We start from the raw sequence: 19,331 nt of genomic DNA on the forward strand, positions 1-19,331 counted from the left end.
AGTAAGAATTAATGAGGGTGAAATATGCATGTGGGGGCAGTCAAGTATTGTGTCTGCCTGTTCCACTTTATTGCAGCAACTTGGTAAGTCAAAATACCTTTTTATAAGACAGCTACCCACATGTATAAGGAGGTAATAGTCTTACACTTACACAGTAGCATCTGTCATGCTGAAAAATCCCCAAGTGCTTTCCAAAATTACACTTTTTTTTCATCCAAGTCTGAAATTTTTATAAATTTGGTAGATCCTACCAAACCTGATACACTAGGATTTTAAAGACAAATCTGCCTTCTCAGACCTCATAGTAATGTCCCTTTGAGGCTCCAGTTTCCCATGCTCCAACTCAACAAATGGGTGAATGTTTCCGGAAAAGTTGGAAAAAACCCTTCCTCTACCTTTTGACTGGTAAGACACACAGAGTATGTCTTTCTCAAGTCCACACCGAAGGCCTAACCTTCTTTCCTCAGCTGACACCTGAGATCTCTAAGCTGAACCACCGGCTTGTTGATGAGCTTCAAGGACAGGAAGCAAACAATGCTTTTGCCCCTGGCAGACCCAGTGATGGGTTCTGGGGGTCCCAGTGCCCTGAGCTGGAGGACCATGACTGTGAGAATGATAAACTCCCAGTCAATCCCAAATTTGTGCAGGATTTGCTGCTCCAGATGGATCCCTGTAAGTCTACGAGTCCCAACAGGGTTCACCAAGTGTACTCAAAGAACTGGCTGATACCATTGCAAGACCTCTCTCAATTATTTTTGAATGGTCTTGGGAATCAGGAGATGTCAACTGGAAGCTGGCAAACATCACCCCAGTTTTCAGGAAAGGCATAAACCTACACACAAAGGCTATATCCATTCCGCTGCAAACCCTGGAAACTACAGGCTTGTCGGTCTCACTTCAGTGCCTGGTAAAATTATGGAGATTATTCTGGGACTTACTGATAAACACCTGAAGGACAAGGCAGCCATCAGTCACAGTCAGCATGGCTTCACAAGGGGAAAGTTCTACTTGTCAAACTTGATTTCCTTCTATGACAAGGTAACCCACGTAAGTGATCAAGGGAAGTCATCTCTTTGGATTTCAGTAATGCTTTCAATACGGACACTCACAGGATCCTTCTGGACTAAATGTCCAGCACACAGCTGGATAAACACGTCATGAGATGGGTGAGCAACTGGCTCACGAGCTGGGCACAAAGGGTAAATAAGGTGACATCAGATTGGTGACCTGTCACTAGTGGGGATCCACAGGGCTCCATTCTAGGGCCGGTGCTCTTCAACACCTTCAAAAATGACTTGGATGCAGGACACATAGTTACGCTAATTAAGTCTGCCAACAACACTAAACTGGGAGAAGCTGCTGACTCCCTCAAAGGAAGAGAGGCCCTGCATAGAGACCTTGAAAAATTAAGGGCTGGACAATCACCAAGCATATGAAGTTTAAGAGGGGTGGGTGCTGGGTTCGGCACCTGGGATGGAGCAACCCTGGATGTATGTAAGACTGGGGAACAAGAGGCCAGAAAGTGGCCCTTTGAAAGCACATTAGTGCTAAATTCTAAATGAAAATATGCTTTACAAAATTCATTTGTAACAAATGTAAAGGGAAGACACATTACTGTGCCTACTTCTCAATATTTGAATCTTTACTGTTTTCCTACACAAACTCTTGTAAATGCACAAAACCCTGAAATTATGATGTTTGATATTAACACTACATGAGGTCACAGAAGCAAACTCCAGGTCCATGAAAGAGTCCCAGTTTTCTGCCAGATCAGACAATCAGGACTTGAGGTCAGCTCTGTACAGGCTGATCATGTCTGCCAAAGTTTGAAGCCCACCTTTTTTGATCACTTTCTGCTCCACTCACAAGGCACACCTGAGCCTTTGGTTTGCCAAGCTGATACAGAACAAGGTGAAAGCAGCATATGATCAAGCAGCTGGGGTGTAAACAAGAAAGAAATGGGTGGCAAAAGCATTATATCCTCTGTCACTGAATGTCCTGACCAAATTGTCCCAGGGAGGCAAGGGGTCCCTTCTTTCAAATCAAAACCAATGGTTGGTCCTGACAAAAGTAAAACTTCCACTTTCCCAACATCTGCCCTAGCTCTCAAATCATCTCAAAGTGCATTTCACCAGATCAGAAGAGACAAAAGCTGTATGTGGGCACCACAGCAGCTGTAGAAAACCACCACAGACGACTTGTAAGCAGCATATGACTACCAATGGCAGTCAGCACAGTCAGTCCCAGCTCCTGGCACACTCCCATTGCAAAGAGCTGCAACAGAAACTCAGCCATGTCACTGTCTAAAGGGCTCATAAGCAAATTGATCTGTTCATTAAAACCTGTGGTTGCATTAACTCGACTGCAGCATGAAGCCGAGTAGGAGACCAGATTTCCATTTGTGAAACCCATTTAGAGATAATAGCTTTATTTTTCCAAGCATTTGTAAAAGATACCTTGCAAAGCAGTGGAATTTAGTCATGCACTTCTCATTAAAATCAAGTGGAGCTACATGACTAAGCCCTCAGTAAACCAACCAAGCCTTAAAGAACACCCTGTACACCCAGAGCAATCTTTCATACCACAGAAATATTTATTGTAAGCCAAACTGAGATGTAAAAACCTCCATTGACTGTGACAATTAATAAGTTCTGACAAATCGTATTCTACTTGGCATTATCTTTACTTTAATACCTGGTCTTGCAACCAATAATGTGGGGGCTGGAGATGGCTATCAAGTTTCTATTTCCATCAATTATAGGAACACAGAGATCACAAGGGTAATTAAACCCAGATGGGCAGGGAAGACCAACGCTTCCTTTGATTTCAGAAAATGAACCAGATAATGCCCATGTCCTTTTTCCACCAAACAGTTCATGCTCATTTAGCTTGCCTTCCCTCCATCTCTCTTTAGCAGCAAATTGATTATTGATTAGATAAGCTTGTCCTGGAGTTGAATTCTCATAAAGCCCACATGTTTTAGGGAACACAAGTCTTTAGATCAGGAAGTAAAAGCAGGCATGTGGACTCCTATGCTCGCCTGCAACTCCCTGCCTGCCTGCCCTTCACAGACCTATCCAGCTGTGGGTGTTTTCAGCATTTCAGTACATATATATAGTTAACCCTTTAGAATGGGAAGAGCTGAAATGTGTCCTCCATCATGCCTCATATTCATAGGTCTGAAGTCCTACCGAAATGTGATTACAGTATCACTGTACTTGCTAAGAAGACATGAAAGTACTAAACTTCAACAGAAGACTAAGAGTTTTACCTAATGACCTGGAACTGCTGGTCCAGATGCACATTTTAGACAAGTGAATATAATAAAGTCCAGCTAAACCAGGGGATTTTCACAGATTTGTGCCATTGGACCCTTGTTATTTAACACCGATTTTACTTTCTCTTTAGGAGAACTTACACACAGCAGGAAGTAATGGGGAACCTCCACCACTAACAGGGGCCAACCAGTCTAGTATATCTTTGGTGTCATCAGCACAGCTGAGAGTAAGTGCACATTTCTTTGCATGGTCTGCAGCACTGTCAGGACAAGGTTATGCACTCTCTAATTTGCCACTAGGTCACTGCACAAGGCCCAGATGAAGGAGGAGCCAAACAAAGGGCTAATACAAGGCAGGCTTCTTGGTCTAAGAACAAACCTTTCAGCTGCCTCTACCAGCTATGCCTGGAGCATCTGGAGAGAACACATAAACCTTAAATTACATTTGGTGTACCAGTCAATGTAAGTAATTTATGGTTTGGCCAAAGTAACTGCGGGTAATAAACTTGTAGAAATTGCTGTATCAGAGAACTATTTCTAAGCAGAAGTATCTAATTCCAAAACAATTTATCTGAATGACTTGAGCTGATGATTTAGGCTGCCTGGCTATACAGTTCCATTATATTTATTTTCTTCCAAGCACACTTTTCTGGAAAATATAATATTCACAAGAGCACAATTTTAGAGTTTCCAAACTGCTTAATTTTGAGGGTTTCTTTTTGCAAGAATTTTGACTTTGATTGAATATGCAAATCAAGAGAAAAATAATGTTCTGTGATACCTCTGTGATACAGTCACAGAAAAAAATGCAGTAACAATACAAGCAAAAAGGGTTTTTTCAGTATTTGACTGTAGGAAAAACAGAAAATGACTGATTCTGAACTTTGATTACACTGGACTGTAATGTTCCAAAAGGCATCAAACAGTTTTAACTCAAGGTAGAACACAATACATCACAAGCTGTCTCTCATGCTCTCCAAAACATCAGTGACATTTGAACTGTGAACTCAGACCCTACTCATCAAAACAATTCTGCTCAGAAGTGGATTCTGACATTGGGATATGAAAAGCAGCTGAAAATGTTTAATCTGATGCTTCTGGGCCAAGAGAACTTCTCTGCACAAACACTCTTCATGTTAGGGAGTAACGATGGCTGAGACATCGGCAGAGCATTCAAACTGAAACACCTACAGAAGAAGTTTGTCTTTATTCTTGGATGGATAAACAATGCAGATCACCCCAAGGGACATCTTTTTTGGATCTTAAAATAGAAAGACAATTTTTTGCCTTGCCAAATACCTTAGCCTAGCTTGGGCTCAACCACTCCATGGCTGAGGGGTGATGCCACCAGTCTTGATTTTGACCTTTCCTGCAGTGTCTGAAAGGATCTCTCTGTGCTTTCTTTACTGCTAACTGCAAGCAGAGAGTAAAAAGAGGGGCATCTAGCAGAGCTGGTCAAGTGCTCCTTGCACAGCTGTGGGAAGAGTCCTTTATCCCCAGAACAGCAGGAAGCTCCAAAGGACTGTCCTCAGCTCTCAGGTATTGAAGTCCCCTCTGTACGTTCACATGTATTAACTAATCATTTTTCCAAGTTCCATCATTCTCAGCAAGAAAGAACTAACTTCATACACATTTTCAACTTCTAAGGCCACGTCTTGCTCTTTATTCATATGGTTGCAAACCCTTATTTTTAGCAAAGAAAGCACGACCAAGTGACTCACCAGCTCTACCAGACCTCACTAAACCCCTGTGTAGCAAAGCAGATGGCTCTGACCTCTCCACAAAGGAATCCAGGGAGGTGTAGGGAGCATCACTTGCAGGGAAGCATGAATCAGACAGTAACAATATGTGAATCAGAAAAAGCTTTATTTGTCCCTTGTCCCCATCTACGATTCCTTATTTATCTTTGTGTCATGAAAGTCCCTCCAGCCATTGCTCCTGGCTTCTTTAGGAACGGAGTGGGGGGAGACCTTTTTAAGGCCCAGGAGACAACCCAATGTCCACAATCATCTGTACCATGCTTTCTTGTCTAAAACATTTGGACGGCTGTGGGCCACTCTCCCTCACTGACATACGGTTGTGGCAGCTGCATTGAGTTCTGGATGAAAGGAAGGTGGTGAAAAGAAGGAACAACCATCCTGTCTCCTCACAGGTAGCTGCTGCCACTGCAAGGGGATGGGAAGGCTGAGAACAGGATGGCCAAGGACCCTGTGGAAGGCAAACAAGTTAGTGAGACGGACTTGCTAATTCCAGCTATCTGCCTGAGACCTGGTTGAGCCTCACTGGTCAAGGTGAGGCCAACATGAGAGGGAGTCTGGGTTTTCCAACCCTGAGCAGAGGCTGCAGGCTCATTGGGAAGTCAAGAAGGGCCAAAGACCTCAGAGCACCGTTCCAAAGGGAGGGAAGTCTGAGAGGATGACAAACATGAAGAACCTCATGTCCCACGAACTGCACCCCACTGTTGGGGCATTGGGATGAACCAACCCCAGCTCTGGGCATCACCCCAGCTCCCAGCCGGCTGTCAGGACTCACCTTGTGCTGCTTCCACATGGCACCCAGGGCCTTCACGTCGTGCTTGCTGTGCTTGCCCTCCTCCAAGCACTGGTAGCAGACGGGGCTGCGGCAGCTCACGCAGTACATGCTGTAGTTCTCCAGGTCGTGCTCGGCGCACGTCGGCAGCTTGCGGCCGCCGCCCGCCCCCTTCCCGCCGCCGCCGTCCCCGCCGCCGCCGGGGGCGTCCGGGTGTGCGGGCGGCGGGGCCAGGCGGTGCTTGGCGAAGGGCCCGCGGGCCGGGTGGCAGCGGAGCTGGCATGCGGCGCAGTACAGCACCTCGCACTGCTCGCACAGCACGGCGGCCGGCTCGGGCGGGCTGCGGTCGCACAGCTGGCACTTGGCGGCGGCGGCGGCGCGGCCCTGCTGGTAGCGCTGCACGATGGCCTCCAGCAGCCGGTTGCGCTGGAAGCCGCGGAGCCCGCGCTGGTCCAGGGACGCGCTCCGGTGGCACTGCGGGCAGGTGAGGGAGGAGCTGGCGGGGCCGGCGCCCCGTGGAGCCGCCGCCGCCCCCGGGGGCGCGGGCACCAGTGGCAGCACCCGCACGCCGTTGGGGGACTTCAGGCTGGGGGTGTAGGAGCCGTAGCCGCTGTCGGTCTCGCTGTGCAGGCTCAGCTTGTCCGCGTGGTCGCCGCCGCCGCCCGCCGCGCACTCCGAGTCCAGGCAGGCGGCGGAGCCCGCGGTCGCTCCCGGCGCGGCGGCGGCGGCGGGCGGCGCGGGGCCCCGCGAGTGGAGCAGGGGCGGCAGGTGCTGCTCGCTCTCCGGGGTCTGCACGGCGATGGTGCGGGCGCAGGGCAGGCAGACATTGTGCGAGCAGGGCAGGATGATGGGCTCCCGGAACAGCGAGCCGCACACCGGGCACTTCAGCTCCTCTTCCATGGCCGCGGCGCGGCTTTGTGCGCGGGCTCCTCAGGCGGGCGGCGCGGGGTCGCCGCCGGCTCCCCCCATTCCCCGCGGCGCCCCCTCCGCCGCCTCCCTCCGCTCCGGGCGCCGGGGCGAGGCCGGGGGGGCTCCGGCCGCCGCTGCCGCGCCGCGCGGTTCAGCACCCGCCGCGGAGAGACAGCTCCGCACGGCCGGGACAGCGCCGGGGCCGGCGCCGGGGGAGCCGCCCGGCGGCCGGGGGCTGCTCGGGGCCAGGGAAAGGCTGCCCGCCGGCCGTGGCTCCGGCACGGAGCGCGGTGGGACTGTTCTAACGTTGGTGGCATAGAGTAATAATATATGGGGAAGGGAGGCGGAGGGCGGAGGGAGGGCAGGAGTAGGAAGGGGCGGGAAGAGCCCTTTCCAGCAAATAAAGTGGTCGCTCTCTCTACGGCTGGGAAAGGCTAAAACATTTTTAAAGGATCTCTACACAGCAATGTCTTCATATCTTTAAATAAAGCCATTGTTTGGGTAGCAGATTGAACGCAGGAGGGGTTTCGTTATCTCTAGTAGCCCTCTCTCCCCTCCCCGAATAAAAGGAGGATGCTTACCAACAAACTAAGCTCGTGCCTCTCCTTCATACGGCTCTCACCATGCCGGAGCACAACCAAGATGCACAAAATGTCAGGCACTGACAGAGGGAGGGATGAGATAGGGGTTAAAAGGGAAGCACGAACCCCAGCTACGAACACTGTGGCTGGCAGGGGCGGCAGAGCGCAGCAAGCGGGGGACGTGCCGCATCGCCCCAGCTCCCAGCCCTGTGACCCCAACAGGAATCTGCTGCGAAGATAAATCAGGGATGACAGCTGAGAGTTTGTGAACTGAAAATAACCATCCTTAGAAGAAAGAAACCAGCAGTGGGAAATCCCCCATCTGTTTTGTTTACATAGGCTTAGCGTGGATGTAACAGTGGTTTATTTCATAGTGAAGACATTATATGTAAGAGTGATTTCACTGATATTTATTATTGTTATTCTTCTATCTTTTCCAACAGCCACTACCACACAAACCTCAATTCCATAAGCAGATCCTAATTTTTTGTTTGTTTTAAAATGCAAATTTGTCTTATCAAAACAGCTATTTAAAAAATGAGGAACTAAGTGGTATTAAATGAAAAGGAAAAAAAAGAAAAGAGAAGAAGAGATAAGATATGAAAACCATTGAGTCTCATCATAATGTTTCTCAGTAAATGACAAGGGTTTTTGTGACACTGGTTAGGAAAGGGTTTCCTAGTTTCAGGGTTTGCTTTTGCCAGATTATTAAAACTGTTGATGCACAGAAAAGGAGGAATGGGGTCAGAGAATAGGAATATATTAGAGCTTCAATTTTTTCAGTCTTTCCTCTCTGCAGTTCCTTTTTGTATCTTGCCCAGACGCTGTCATGACAAGCTGAGGGGGGGAGAAAAGCCCCGAGGGGTTTGAAGCTTTGTAGTTCTTCATTTCAGGGTGAAAAGCAGCAGGTTTGGCCTCTGGCACATAGTAGAAACAGCCGTGACCCACATAAACCTGCCTGTCATCTGGCTAGGTATCTTTTTCTTTTATGTGACCTCTGTGCTGAGATTGAGAGTTTATAGACTGATTGAGTGTTTGGGCTACCTCCAGCCAGAAGCCTCAGTTGTGCAAGAAGTGTTCCGAAACACCACTGATTTCACAGCTACCTTATGCTACTACATAGTAAGAAAAACTCGTGGGTGAAATACTGTTATCTTCATAGTTGCTGTTCTCTGCTGTACCATCTGTCAGCAGCAGGAGTGGATGTACTCTAAAGATTTCTTGCAGACCTATAGGGGAATCCAAGTCACAAATTTCAAGTCTGTCTTGGAAGTCATAATCCTAAAGGTAATTTTGAAGGCATGGTAGCTTTTTCATGGACTTTTGCCTTCTTTCATTACGTGTCCTGTGTGTAAGGTGACAGTAATCATAATGTGCATAATGGTAACATCAAGTCTGAGACATCTGAGAAAAAATGGACAGGTATATGGTGGAAATGTAAAGGTATGAACACCAAACCTGAGCAATTACCCTTTATAGCTCCTTTTTAGCTGGGGTTTGCAACTTCCAGAGTTCTAATACACTGAATTTTACATATCCATTTCCAATCCTACTCTAGAGTATATGTAAAATCCTAGAATTGCTGGCACTTGACATGGGAAATGGCAAGAAAGAAACCATCTCGAAAGTACACTGTCTTTCAAACCCAACTTTTCTTCTCTCCACAAACCTGACTTGACCTGAGAGCATATCGCTATAGTAGGCGACATTTGAAATGGAGATTAAAAAGGGGATCTGTTCTTCTCTGTTCTGTGGTGTAACTTTATGTCATTCAGGGTCTCACTCTACTGAATGAGTCTGAAATGTTAATGCCCAGGAGAGCTATGGCTTTGAGAGCAGGGAAAGCTACACTTGTTTACCTGTCCTATTGGTCCCAGAACAGCTCTTGTTGCCAAGGAGTTGTAGAGTTTCAATGCAGAAACCTTCAACCCCATGGCACCAGAGACTGCTGCTGGAACTAGCACCTACTTGAACAATATTCAATGCTCTGATGAGTTTAGGTTGCAGAGCACAGATTCTTCTCCTTATGAAAAGTATTCCTCTATATAACTGTAAGTGCACTGCTGCTGATGGAAGTGAACAGTCAAAGCATCACTGTCACCCATATACTGCTCCAGAGGTCAGAATGGAAACTGGTCTAAGAGTTGAAAAATGTCACTGAGCTTGAGCAGACTGACCTTGGACACCCTTACTCTTGATGAGGAACAGATCCCACCAAGATGATTCCACTCATTTTAATGGAACTATTCATAAAGAACTATTTGGTCTGAGCCTGAAGGAACTGGGCCTTTACTATGTTTTGTAATGACAGCATTATTATAATAGCCACGATCCCTATGATTTTTCAGCTTTTTATGTTCAAATGAGTCTTTAATCTGTTAGAGCTGTAGCGGTGTATGGATAACCTAGAAACCCTATACTGGAAATCCTAGCTTTGATCTTCATTTTAATACTTCAGTATCACTAGTATCATCCCCTTAAACTGTTTACCCTTTGTAAGAACTTATTAGCGTCTTTTCTATCCCCCCAATGGGAAAAAAAAGCCAACGAGGTTTATTTATAGATTTACATTTAAAAAAACATAAGGCAAGTGGTTCAACCCTGCAATAAGGAAAGATTTGATTAATCTTTTTGCCTCTCTTGCTTTATTGCTTATGCCTTCTCATTCTGCTTGTTGTGACATTTTTGTTGACTTCCCATTCCTTTTCTTGTACTTTTTTATATTTTATATTGCCCTCACACATAAACCCGTTTCCAGATAGTTTTTCTTCTTTCTTTTCTCATTTTTTTTCCCTTCAGTGGCTGTCCACCAAGGTCACTTCACTTTATTCAGTTTTCTTCTTTTACCACTGCTGTTCCTCCATGGGGAATTTTTTGATTCCAGTATTCCAACATCGCTTCCGCTAATGGGCATCACTCCAAGCACACATCCTCTCATTTGAAGGGCAACAGAGGAGAAAAAGGATCTTATCTCCACAGGTTCTTATTCCATTGCAAGAAGGAGAACAGAGAAATAGAAGGAGAACAAGTGCAGAGAAGATAAAATGCGCTTGGGCTAAAGCCAGCAGCTTGTGTGGTGGTGTGAGCGGAAGAGTCTCACTGCCTCGTTAAAAATCCAGGGTGCTCAATTATCAGCAGAGGATGCCCTCAGCAACCACTGTGGACAACACAGCTGCACCTGCTGGTCATCTCTGAATTTTAGGCTGGATTCTAACCAGTGGCTGTACACACACCCCACACACCTCAGCATTGCTCCTATGCATAATAAAAACCCAACACAGTGTAATCTCTCCTGTGTGCTTATTCTTCATCGTGTTCTTTACCCATGCTCGTCTTCACAACATTACCGGCTCTGGTTGAAGCTGGCATTGCATGTTCTGTTTGAGGGGGAATGTGGCAAAGAGGCACAGGAAGGCACAGGCTTCCACTGTGGCTTAGAGGAAAAGCTGATCTGTATGGCCCATGGGTCAGCTTTGGAAATGGTTGCTGTGTGCTACCCCTTTCCCTTCTCTCCTTGGTTTTGTAGATTTGCATTACGTACATTATGTAGGTGTAACAGTTTTGAAATTGATCTTGCTCTGTGTTGTTTTGGGTGGGTGTTTTGTTGTTGTTTTTGAGGGGTTTTTTGGTTTTTTTTTTGGTTGTTGTTTTTTTGAACATGCATTCAAGTAGCTATTATATTATTTAGGGTTTTCAAATATTTGCACATTGATCTGTTCATGAAAGGAAGGACGGCAAAGCTTGGCAGCAGCCCAGAAGAGTGCCACAGAAGCATGGCTGCTGATAAAAAGCTTATCTGTTGGCTAGCAGAAGACTGTATCTGTAATAGAAATGCAGCTACATATTGAATTTTCTCTGTCAAAGGAGTAAATCTGCCATAAAAAATATAATTCACAACTGAGGACAATTCCATACAATGGAATTTTGTTCAGAATGTCTGCTGAGTATATGTTTGTTATGATGGTTAAACAGCAAAAAATGGTGCTTGATCCTAAACACTGCTTGATAAATACTCACACTCCTAAATCTATTTCAGCCATCTAAGAATGGAATTCAATACAGAGAAAAATAGTGCTTTAAACATATATGCCAACAAAAAGGGGTAGGTTGGCGCAGACCAAATTTCAGTAAGAGATCACTTTCAATACTTCTTAACAAATTCATATTGAAAAGAAAGCAGAAAGAAAATGCAAAAGGCACTAACCTATAATCAGGACTCTTGAAAAATAAGAGCTCATGTTTTGTGATGCTGTGAAAATGCATCGTCCTGCAAGCCTTTGGAATTACTCCAGGGACATCTTGGTTTCCTGCTGTGCCAGGATTCCGCTCTTTCTTGCTGTTTTTGTGCAGTGGAGTGAAATACTTTTCCTTCAGTGCTACAGTTCAACTTGCAAGCAGCATCTCAGGGATGTTTGCTCTTTTGAGAGGCGAGAGCATGGGAGGGCTGGACCCTGTGCAGCTGCATGTGAGGGACAACAGAGAATGGTGCCCTGCTTTGGACCCATTTCAGAGCACCAAAGGGCTAACATCCTCACACCATAATTGTTATAGAGCACTCGTGTCATGTTTGCTGCCTTTTTTAAAGTAACAGTGTAAACTTCTCATAGAGATGATTTGGTTTCAATGGTATTACAGCAGAGACTGGGTTATGCCTCCTCATTTGTTCCCTGGGCCATCTTGAGGAGAGAAGGTCGTAGGAAGCTGTTCTGAGCACGTGCTTGCAGTCTGCCTCAACCCTCTGCACCTGTCCTGACATGGTTCCCTGCTCCCTCAACTGTACCTATTGTCATTCCATTCATGCCTGTTAAGAAAAGTTTACATTGCTTTTTAAGAAAGTAGTCAAGGATTACATAAAATCCAAGCCCGTCCCAATATTCTCTTTTAGACGGAAGGCTGGAAGGAGGAAGGAAAAAGTAATGGCATCCTAAGCATTGTGGAGTGGGAAGGAATAGACAAGAGGGACAAACACCCCTACAAAACCAAACAAGGAGTAAGTAATCTCAACATTGATGCACCAGTGTTTCCTAAGAGCAAAGGAAGGGAAGGAAAACATACTTGGATAAGAATCTAGACTGGGTTAGGCACTTGTATATATAACTGTAAAATGGAGGTAAATTGCCACCATGTGGCAATCTCTTCACATATAAAGAAAATCCTTAAGGGGGTTGTGAAGTTTTGTCCCTGAAAGGGTGGGCAGTGTTCTGTGAACAGAGCTAGGGAACTGATCCAAGTGTGACTCACTGAAAAAGGCTTCTTACCAAGAAGGGAGGCCCAAGTAGCTTTTTTACTTTATTATACTATATATGTCTTGTCTTTTTTAAGAAAAGACAAAAAGTGTTATTCTTGCTTAGCAAGAGACAACTAGTGAGGAAATCTCCCTGAGCAGTGAAGGATCTATAAATAACTCAAGAGATGGGCTTCTATTCTGCAAGTAGCCTCAAGTGAGCCCTGAATGTGTATTTGAAAGACCAAGAGACCTGTGAAACCTGACTCTACTGTAGGTACTGGGACAAAATTTACATGGAGTTCTAGTGGGTTTGACCAAAGACTCCTCTATGTACTGCAGTGGCATGCAGGAGCATCTAAAATGGGGAGCCTTGGAAGCAGCATAGAGAAATGAGGGGTAGGAGCCAAGAAAAACATAGGCGATTATAACTGTGAGTGGGGCCAGATTGACAGGTTGCAGAAACAGAGGCTGTCTTGAGTTTCCTCTTTTCAGCTTTGTTTCTGATAAGTAAACAAGAACTCCCACATTGCTATGCACCAGAGAATCAAGACAGAAGAGGTCTCTTATGTGCATGGAGACTCAGGTCCTGTAATCTGGCATAAATCGGTGTCACTGCTGTAAAGGAAGGTTCTTTCTGACACCACCCCCAGCTGCCCATTGTCACCACCTCTCCTGCACTTACGGTAGCTTTCAGACAGCCACAAGCATTAATCCAGGCCAGGACAAATAGCTTTCAGCATCAGCATCTTGATTCAGAGGTGTCTGTGCCTACACAAGGACAGGAGAGAGGAGGAATGGCCCCTTGCAGTACCACTGAGAATTTGTACAAGATCCAAAAAGCGGTATCTGTGGTCTGAGACATCAGCATCAGTCAAGTGGGGAGGCAAGTCCACAAGATGCCAAGCTTTTTTCATCAACACACCTCACCTACATGAGATTTAAGCGTCCTTCTTTTCAGAAGCCCACTGAGCTGCCCAGTAGGAGGGAGCAAATCAATCGCACTCACACCAGCAATGTATTTTTTTGCTTCATTTAGCATTACATTTCCTGATTTGAAAAACACCTTCATTCTGCTTTTGTCCTCTCTTTCCCTTTGCTACATTTTCCTTTCATCTATGACAGCATCTTTTAATATTCTTACATAAGTACAGAAATTCTGTTTCTCTCTCCCTTTCGTTGCTTTCCCTTCACTCCTCCTTGATGCAGAGAAACTCCCTTGATCCTTTACCTTCCCCTCCTGACACCTTTGCAGTCTTTCTGCCCTTCTCCCACTGCTTGTCTCACAAACAGAGGCTCCAAAGATCTGCTTGTTCCCCTCCTCATACCAAATCCAGCCCTAGATGTACCTTTGTCGTCCCCATGGACGAGAGGGAAGGGATCTGGAGAACATGAATCCTACAAAGAGGTGGGGTTTATCCCATCAAGAGAAGGAAGATGTGCCTATCTGTCCATCGGGCACAAAGGATTGTCCTTTTCCTGCCCTCACTGCAGAAGGACCAGCCTGCTGATGGGGTATGATGCTGACCATGAGGTTTTCTTTGTCACGTCACTGTGATACAAGAGGCAGAGGATCCTCCCTGGGGGGAAACCCCTTACATAAGAGATTTTATTTGTCAGTGTGCATTGCTAAATGCCAGCCCAAAACAGAAGCACAGCAGAGAGGTTTGCATAAAGAAAGCAGCACCACTTGACTCCTGTGCAGCTCCAGCAATCTGGGTCATGGAGGGATGTAGGAAGCTGTCACCATTTAGCCTACTGAGAAATACTAATGTAGAAAAAATGCAAGGCCCTCTCTGGTCCAGAGTCAAAAGGTACAAAGAGAACTATGAATCCCACAGACACACCAGACAGTCTGGTCCATCATATTCTAATTCTTATTTACATCAAACTTTGCACTATTGCAACCACTGGTTTCAATTGCTTGAGCTGCTTTCTCATCATAGCCTGTACATAACATGAAGCATGCACAGAATCAAGTATCAACGCTGGCTAGTTCCTCTATATGCTTCTGCTATCATCCTGTAGGAATGGCTAATCCACCTCCAGGCCTTCTGTTCATTCCTCATAATTTCCCAGTACACATCACATGGGAAACCAGAATTCCATAAATCCCACTCTTCAAAAAAACCACAAACCATTACCAATCTGATTTCAATTTTCTTCTTGTACTTGCTTTGATACCCACTAAGATAAATGAAATGGCAATATTTGTGGAATACCCAATCTACTGCATGTGTATTTAAAATCAAATCTGTCAGCACATTACCCCAGCTGTAGAGAGATTAGTCAGAATCTTCCTCCTCAACTTTTCCCTCCTAAATCTCTTACTGGGCTCTTGCTTCCTATGAGTTGATTCCACTTTTAATTTTATGTTTCCATCAATAGCAGAGCAGTAAAACAGCTGAAGGGAACAGATAAGGGACTTAGTCCACTACAGCCATCATCCAACTCCAAATTGGATTGACTGGCTGAGTGCCCCCAAATCCTCCATGGATATGCAATTTAATAGAAAGAAAAAGACTCCACACACAAAGAAAAATATGCAGAAAATAATAAGACCACTTTATGAAACATATAGTTTCAGCAATGTGCATATGATTATATCCTTAATTCAAATGAAATGCAACAGACATCCTTTTATGTTACCCGTGGAAAAAAGAACCCCAGCTGATGATTTAATTTGTCCTTTTGCTAAATGATTTAATTTTAGCAAGCTGTTATCCAAGGAAGAACATTAAAAAGGGCCATATTACATCAGCCTAACAATGAACCTGGTCCACCTTATCTTTGACAGCAACCAATAAAGGGTACAGAGGGAAGTGCAAAATAGAAGTGCAAAAAAAGGAATGGAGGAAAAAATGCTAAGGAGAATTTGAGGAAGATGAGAAATAGGTTAAAGCAGGTGGAGGAACTAAAATAATTCCCTTAGTTAGAGCGAGGCTTTATTCCCATGGATGAGCACACATGGATTTCTAGAAAGGCAGCTCCAAGCAGGATCAGTGCTCACAGGGAGCAGCGCTCTGGGCTGTGCACGAGCGCTCCCTTACCTGATGGCAGCAAAGGCCATCAGCTGTCCTGCCTGCACAGGCAGAGCCGCAGGGATTTGGCCAACCACTCTTTTTTAATTTGTTTTTTCTTTTAACTTGAGATATTGCCCCTAAGATTCAACCAGTTTTAACTTCAAGCTGAAATTATGTATCTTCAAAGTATGCGTTGGTATCTTCCGTAATTGCTCAGTTAATTGGAAAATTAAGATTATAATAGTCCTACCAAACTCCTTTGTCCCAAACCAGGCAAATCTCTGCGCTAGTATGATGCTGTGCTGCTCCCATCTCTCCCTCTCACTAGCCTCCTTAAAATGATTCCATTTGGCTTCACGACTTGCCTTCCCTTGATCTCCTAATAGGATGGTGAACCCCTGACCTCTTTCCAGGAGCTCTGCTTGAAACCTAACCTTTCCAGACTGCCAAGCCTCCATTTGCTCCTTATTTCCCTCCTGCTGTGCCACCAGTCTCATCAGTCTCTTTCTAAAACTTGAGATTTCAATTTTCTTTCCTTATTCTTCTGCTAGGAAAACTCAGCTTAGCCTGTTCACTGCTCAACCACCACAGTAGTTGCTGAGTAACAAAGAATCAGTGGAACATTACAGCATTTGCAGCGGCTCATTTAACAGCAACACAAATGTTTTGTACAAAGAGAGCTCCATGATTTCTATTTGTTCATAATATTTGGAACATCTCCAGCTCAAACGCTGCTGCGTTGGGTTTCTTTCTTTCTGGTTTGGTAAAACCGAGTCACCATTCATGATCTGTGCACAACGCAGGTCCACAAGCAAGAAATGGATGGTGGGATTAATTCCACCTGGAGAGCGTGGCTTGTCCCTCCACAGGACAGGTGCCTTTGGCTGCAGGGGCCTGCTGCCCACTGCCCTGCCCAGCCCGAGCTGCTCCAGACAGCTGGCAAGGTTACACCTGACACCCACCCTTCAGGTGGGTCAAGCTGGGTGTGGGAAATGCTGTCTGCAGGGGCTTTGCCGCCTGAAGCGACAGCAGCACCCACAGTAAGGGGCTGGAGAGATATTGCAGACGTCATCACCGGAGGAGACAGGGAGGGGGGCATCACTTTTGGCAAAAGGCCAGGTTGCACAACAGACCGCCAAGGCCTCTCAGTGCCCTGCCTGCTTTGCCTTGCTGACAGCCCTCTGTTCATATGATGACTGTGGGTAGCGGTGTTAGCTCTGACATTCAGTCGTAATTGACCCTCATCCCTCAAGGACACAGAGCAGAGCAAAGGAAGGCTACGCTACAAATACACCGAAATAGACCACACACCCTTGTCTGGAGAGCCCACCTCCCCTGTCACCGTCTTGCCCAGGGGTTCGATGAGACTGTAGGTTCTCTGTGGTGTCTGTCCCAGGCACACAGCCAGGAGCAGCCTTCCTCCTGCACATGGAGATGGTGCAGCACTGGCCCCATTGCGGGCACTGGTCCGCTCTTGTTGCCTCTCGCATGCTGAGGAACATTCCCCATGTCTTCCTCATCTTCTCAGTAACTCACTAATACCAGATGGATCACTTTGTGGATTGTTGGGCAGGGCAGTGTGTTCAACCATTTCTTCAGTGGAAGCCATAATTACCAATATCCTAATCTGAGGTGCAAGTGCCAGTGACAAACATCCCCTACTCGGGCAAAAGACTGGACATTCTAAGCTTAAACTTGGGCGATACATGGGTTGGCCTATATTACTACCTGTGGGTAGTGACATCATCAGTGAAATAATTATCTGAGACAACAGAGGTCTCAAACTAGTAGCAGAATTTTTTTCATGCATGTAAATTTGTTATGTGGGTGTATATACATAAGACATACCTGTTGATCAGCTCTGAGTAATTACAGCCTGCTTTTCTGTATTTCCACCACAACCCAGAGAGGGTGTATGGGAATTAGGGGTGAAGGAGGTCTGCAAGAATTCTGGAAGAGGCTTCTGAGGTGACCGGAGTGAGATGAGAAAGGCACTCACCTTCTGCCTGCCTCTTTCCCTTTAATATTTAAAATTTCATATATTATTACTAAGCCATTTGTCAGTCCACAAATAATAATTACAATGATAATCACAAGATCACTCTAAGCATTAAACTGTGGATCTGTGATGTTCTAAGACACTCCATTAGTTGAATGGTATTATAAAATAAGAAATTAAAATTATTTTTTCTGTGCATTATATTATTTTTAATTTTACATCTCTGTGTAAAAAGTAATTATGCCTTGAATCTGTAATATAAAAAAAAGCAGCTGCCTTCATCTTCCAGCAATACAAATACACCACAATAAACTATACACATATATACACATATACACACCCCTCCCTCAGTCTGCACAGCTGTTAATAAATATGTATTTTATATTTAGCCAGTAACTGCTGTTCATGGTTTCTCTCTAGATGCTCAGGGACGAGCTAAACGTCACTTTGATTACAGAGTGATGCATTCCCCATATCAAAAGCTAGCAAAAGTAGTTCCTTTGATAGCAAAAGAAACAGCCAATGGTGATTAAACAAGCAAATGTCCTGGGGAAGTGTTTGAAGTGAACTGCAGGCCCTGATCAAAGCACAGGTAATGTAAGCACACAAGGCTAGCAGGAAGAAATACTGTTTTTTATTAGACCAACACACACTACTGGAGAAAATAGGCAACTTTTCATACAAAGGCCTTTCTTCAGCTCTGTCATTTGGTCTAATAAAAGGTGTTGTGTCTCCCTACCTATGTTGCTTCTCTTCTGTTCACAGACCACTGCTGAGCCAGTACTCCTGCTGCTACAGCAGAGGGAAGTCTTGCTGGCAGACATGATTGATGCCACACGGTCTAACGCTTTAGGGGAATAATCTCAGAGCTTCATTATTCCAGTACAGAAATGCAAAGAGAATTTATCTGAATTATTGAAAAAGAGCTCTGTCAGAGGAAGAAGAAGCAAGCAGTTGAAAGATGTATTTGTCAAAACCCAGCAGTTCCATTGCAACAAATGCAAAAACTATTTTTCAACATGATTCAAGTTACCATAGAGCAAAGCTATCTGAAGTCTCTGTCTTTTACAATCACTCTCTGGCTTTCTTCAACTTTATTCCAGTGTCTTCAGATACTTGTTTCTTAATCTGTAGCTCTGCACCCCTCTGCCCTACCTGTCTGTTTGTCTGCCAAACTGAGACAAAAAGAGCTCTTCTGCCACTTTCTCTCAAGAGCTGTGAGACCGACAAGAACACATCTGAGAGAGAGCAGAAAGCTGAGAAGAGCCCTCTCCAGCTCACATTTGCAAGGGGTTCACTGCTTCTCAGCTCTTCCTCATCTCTCAGCAGCAGCTTTCTCCATCCTGAGGACTTGTAATCTCTGCAGGGGGAGGCTGAACTGCTGATAAGAACCTGAGCCACATGTGGCATGGCAGAGAGACAACAGTGAGACAAGGAGGAAGAAGGGAAAGGTGATTACCTGGGGTGAGAATTTCTGCAAAGGTAGCATTTGACATCGAGGTAGGCAACAACCTGAAGAAGGGCAAGCCTCAAGTTCCTGTTTTGGCTACAGAAGGACATAAACCACATTTTGGGATTGGAATTAATTTATCTTGAACGGATACTTGGATGCCCTGGAGAACTGTGGGGTGGGACTGAACAGGGGGGAAGCAGGTACTAGTCCTGGGAGAGGTGTGGCTCTTTAGTAAGTAGCTTGTTGAGACTACCTCCCCTTCAGGTGTGTGTGTGTGAGGTTCATCCAGGGAAAAAAGCAAGACAAGGACAAGAAGGACAAAATGTAAAGCCAAGC

The 19,331-nt window shown here is 45.4% G+C and overlaps 1 protein-coding gene and 1 long non-coding RNA gene across 9 annotated transcripts in view; one reads left to right on the forward strand and one right to left on the reverse strand.

The window, feature by feature from the left end:
- Positions 1-6,807, reverse strand: part of TRIM67 (tripartite motif containing 67) — a 41,564-nt gene extending 34,757 nt beyond the window's left edge. For all 8 annotated transcript variants that reach the window (XM_042025195.1, XM_042025191.1, XM_042025193.1 and 5 more), the window contains exon 1: positions 5,810-6,807. In XM_042025195.1, the coding sequence (XP_041881129.1) occupies positions 5,810-6,706 (897 nt within the window). In that variant the 5' untranslated portion in view covers positions 6,707-6,807. The remainder of the gene's footprint in view (positions 1-5,809) is intronic.
- LOC121663190 lies at positions 6,195-10,582 on the forward strand. The gene is made up of 2 exons (XR_006015559.1): positions 6,195-6,290; positions 10,276-10,582. It is a non-coding gene; the product is annotated as an uncharacterized LOC121663190 (long non-coding RNA).
- Positions 10,583-19,331: the final 8,749 nt, after the last annotated feature.

This window comes from Corvus kubaryi, unplaced genomic scaffold, assembly GCF_017639235.1.
Source record: "Corvus kubaryi isolate FWS band 111438036 unplaced genomic scaffold, C.kubaryi_AGA036_p1.0 37266, whole genome shotgun sequence".
NCBI lineage: Eukaryota > Metazoa > Chordata > Aves > Passeriformes > Corvidae > Corvus > Corvus kubaryi.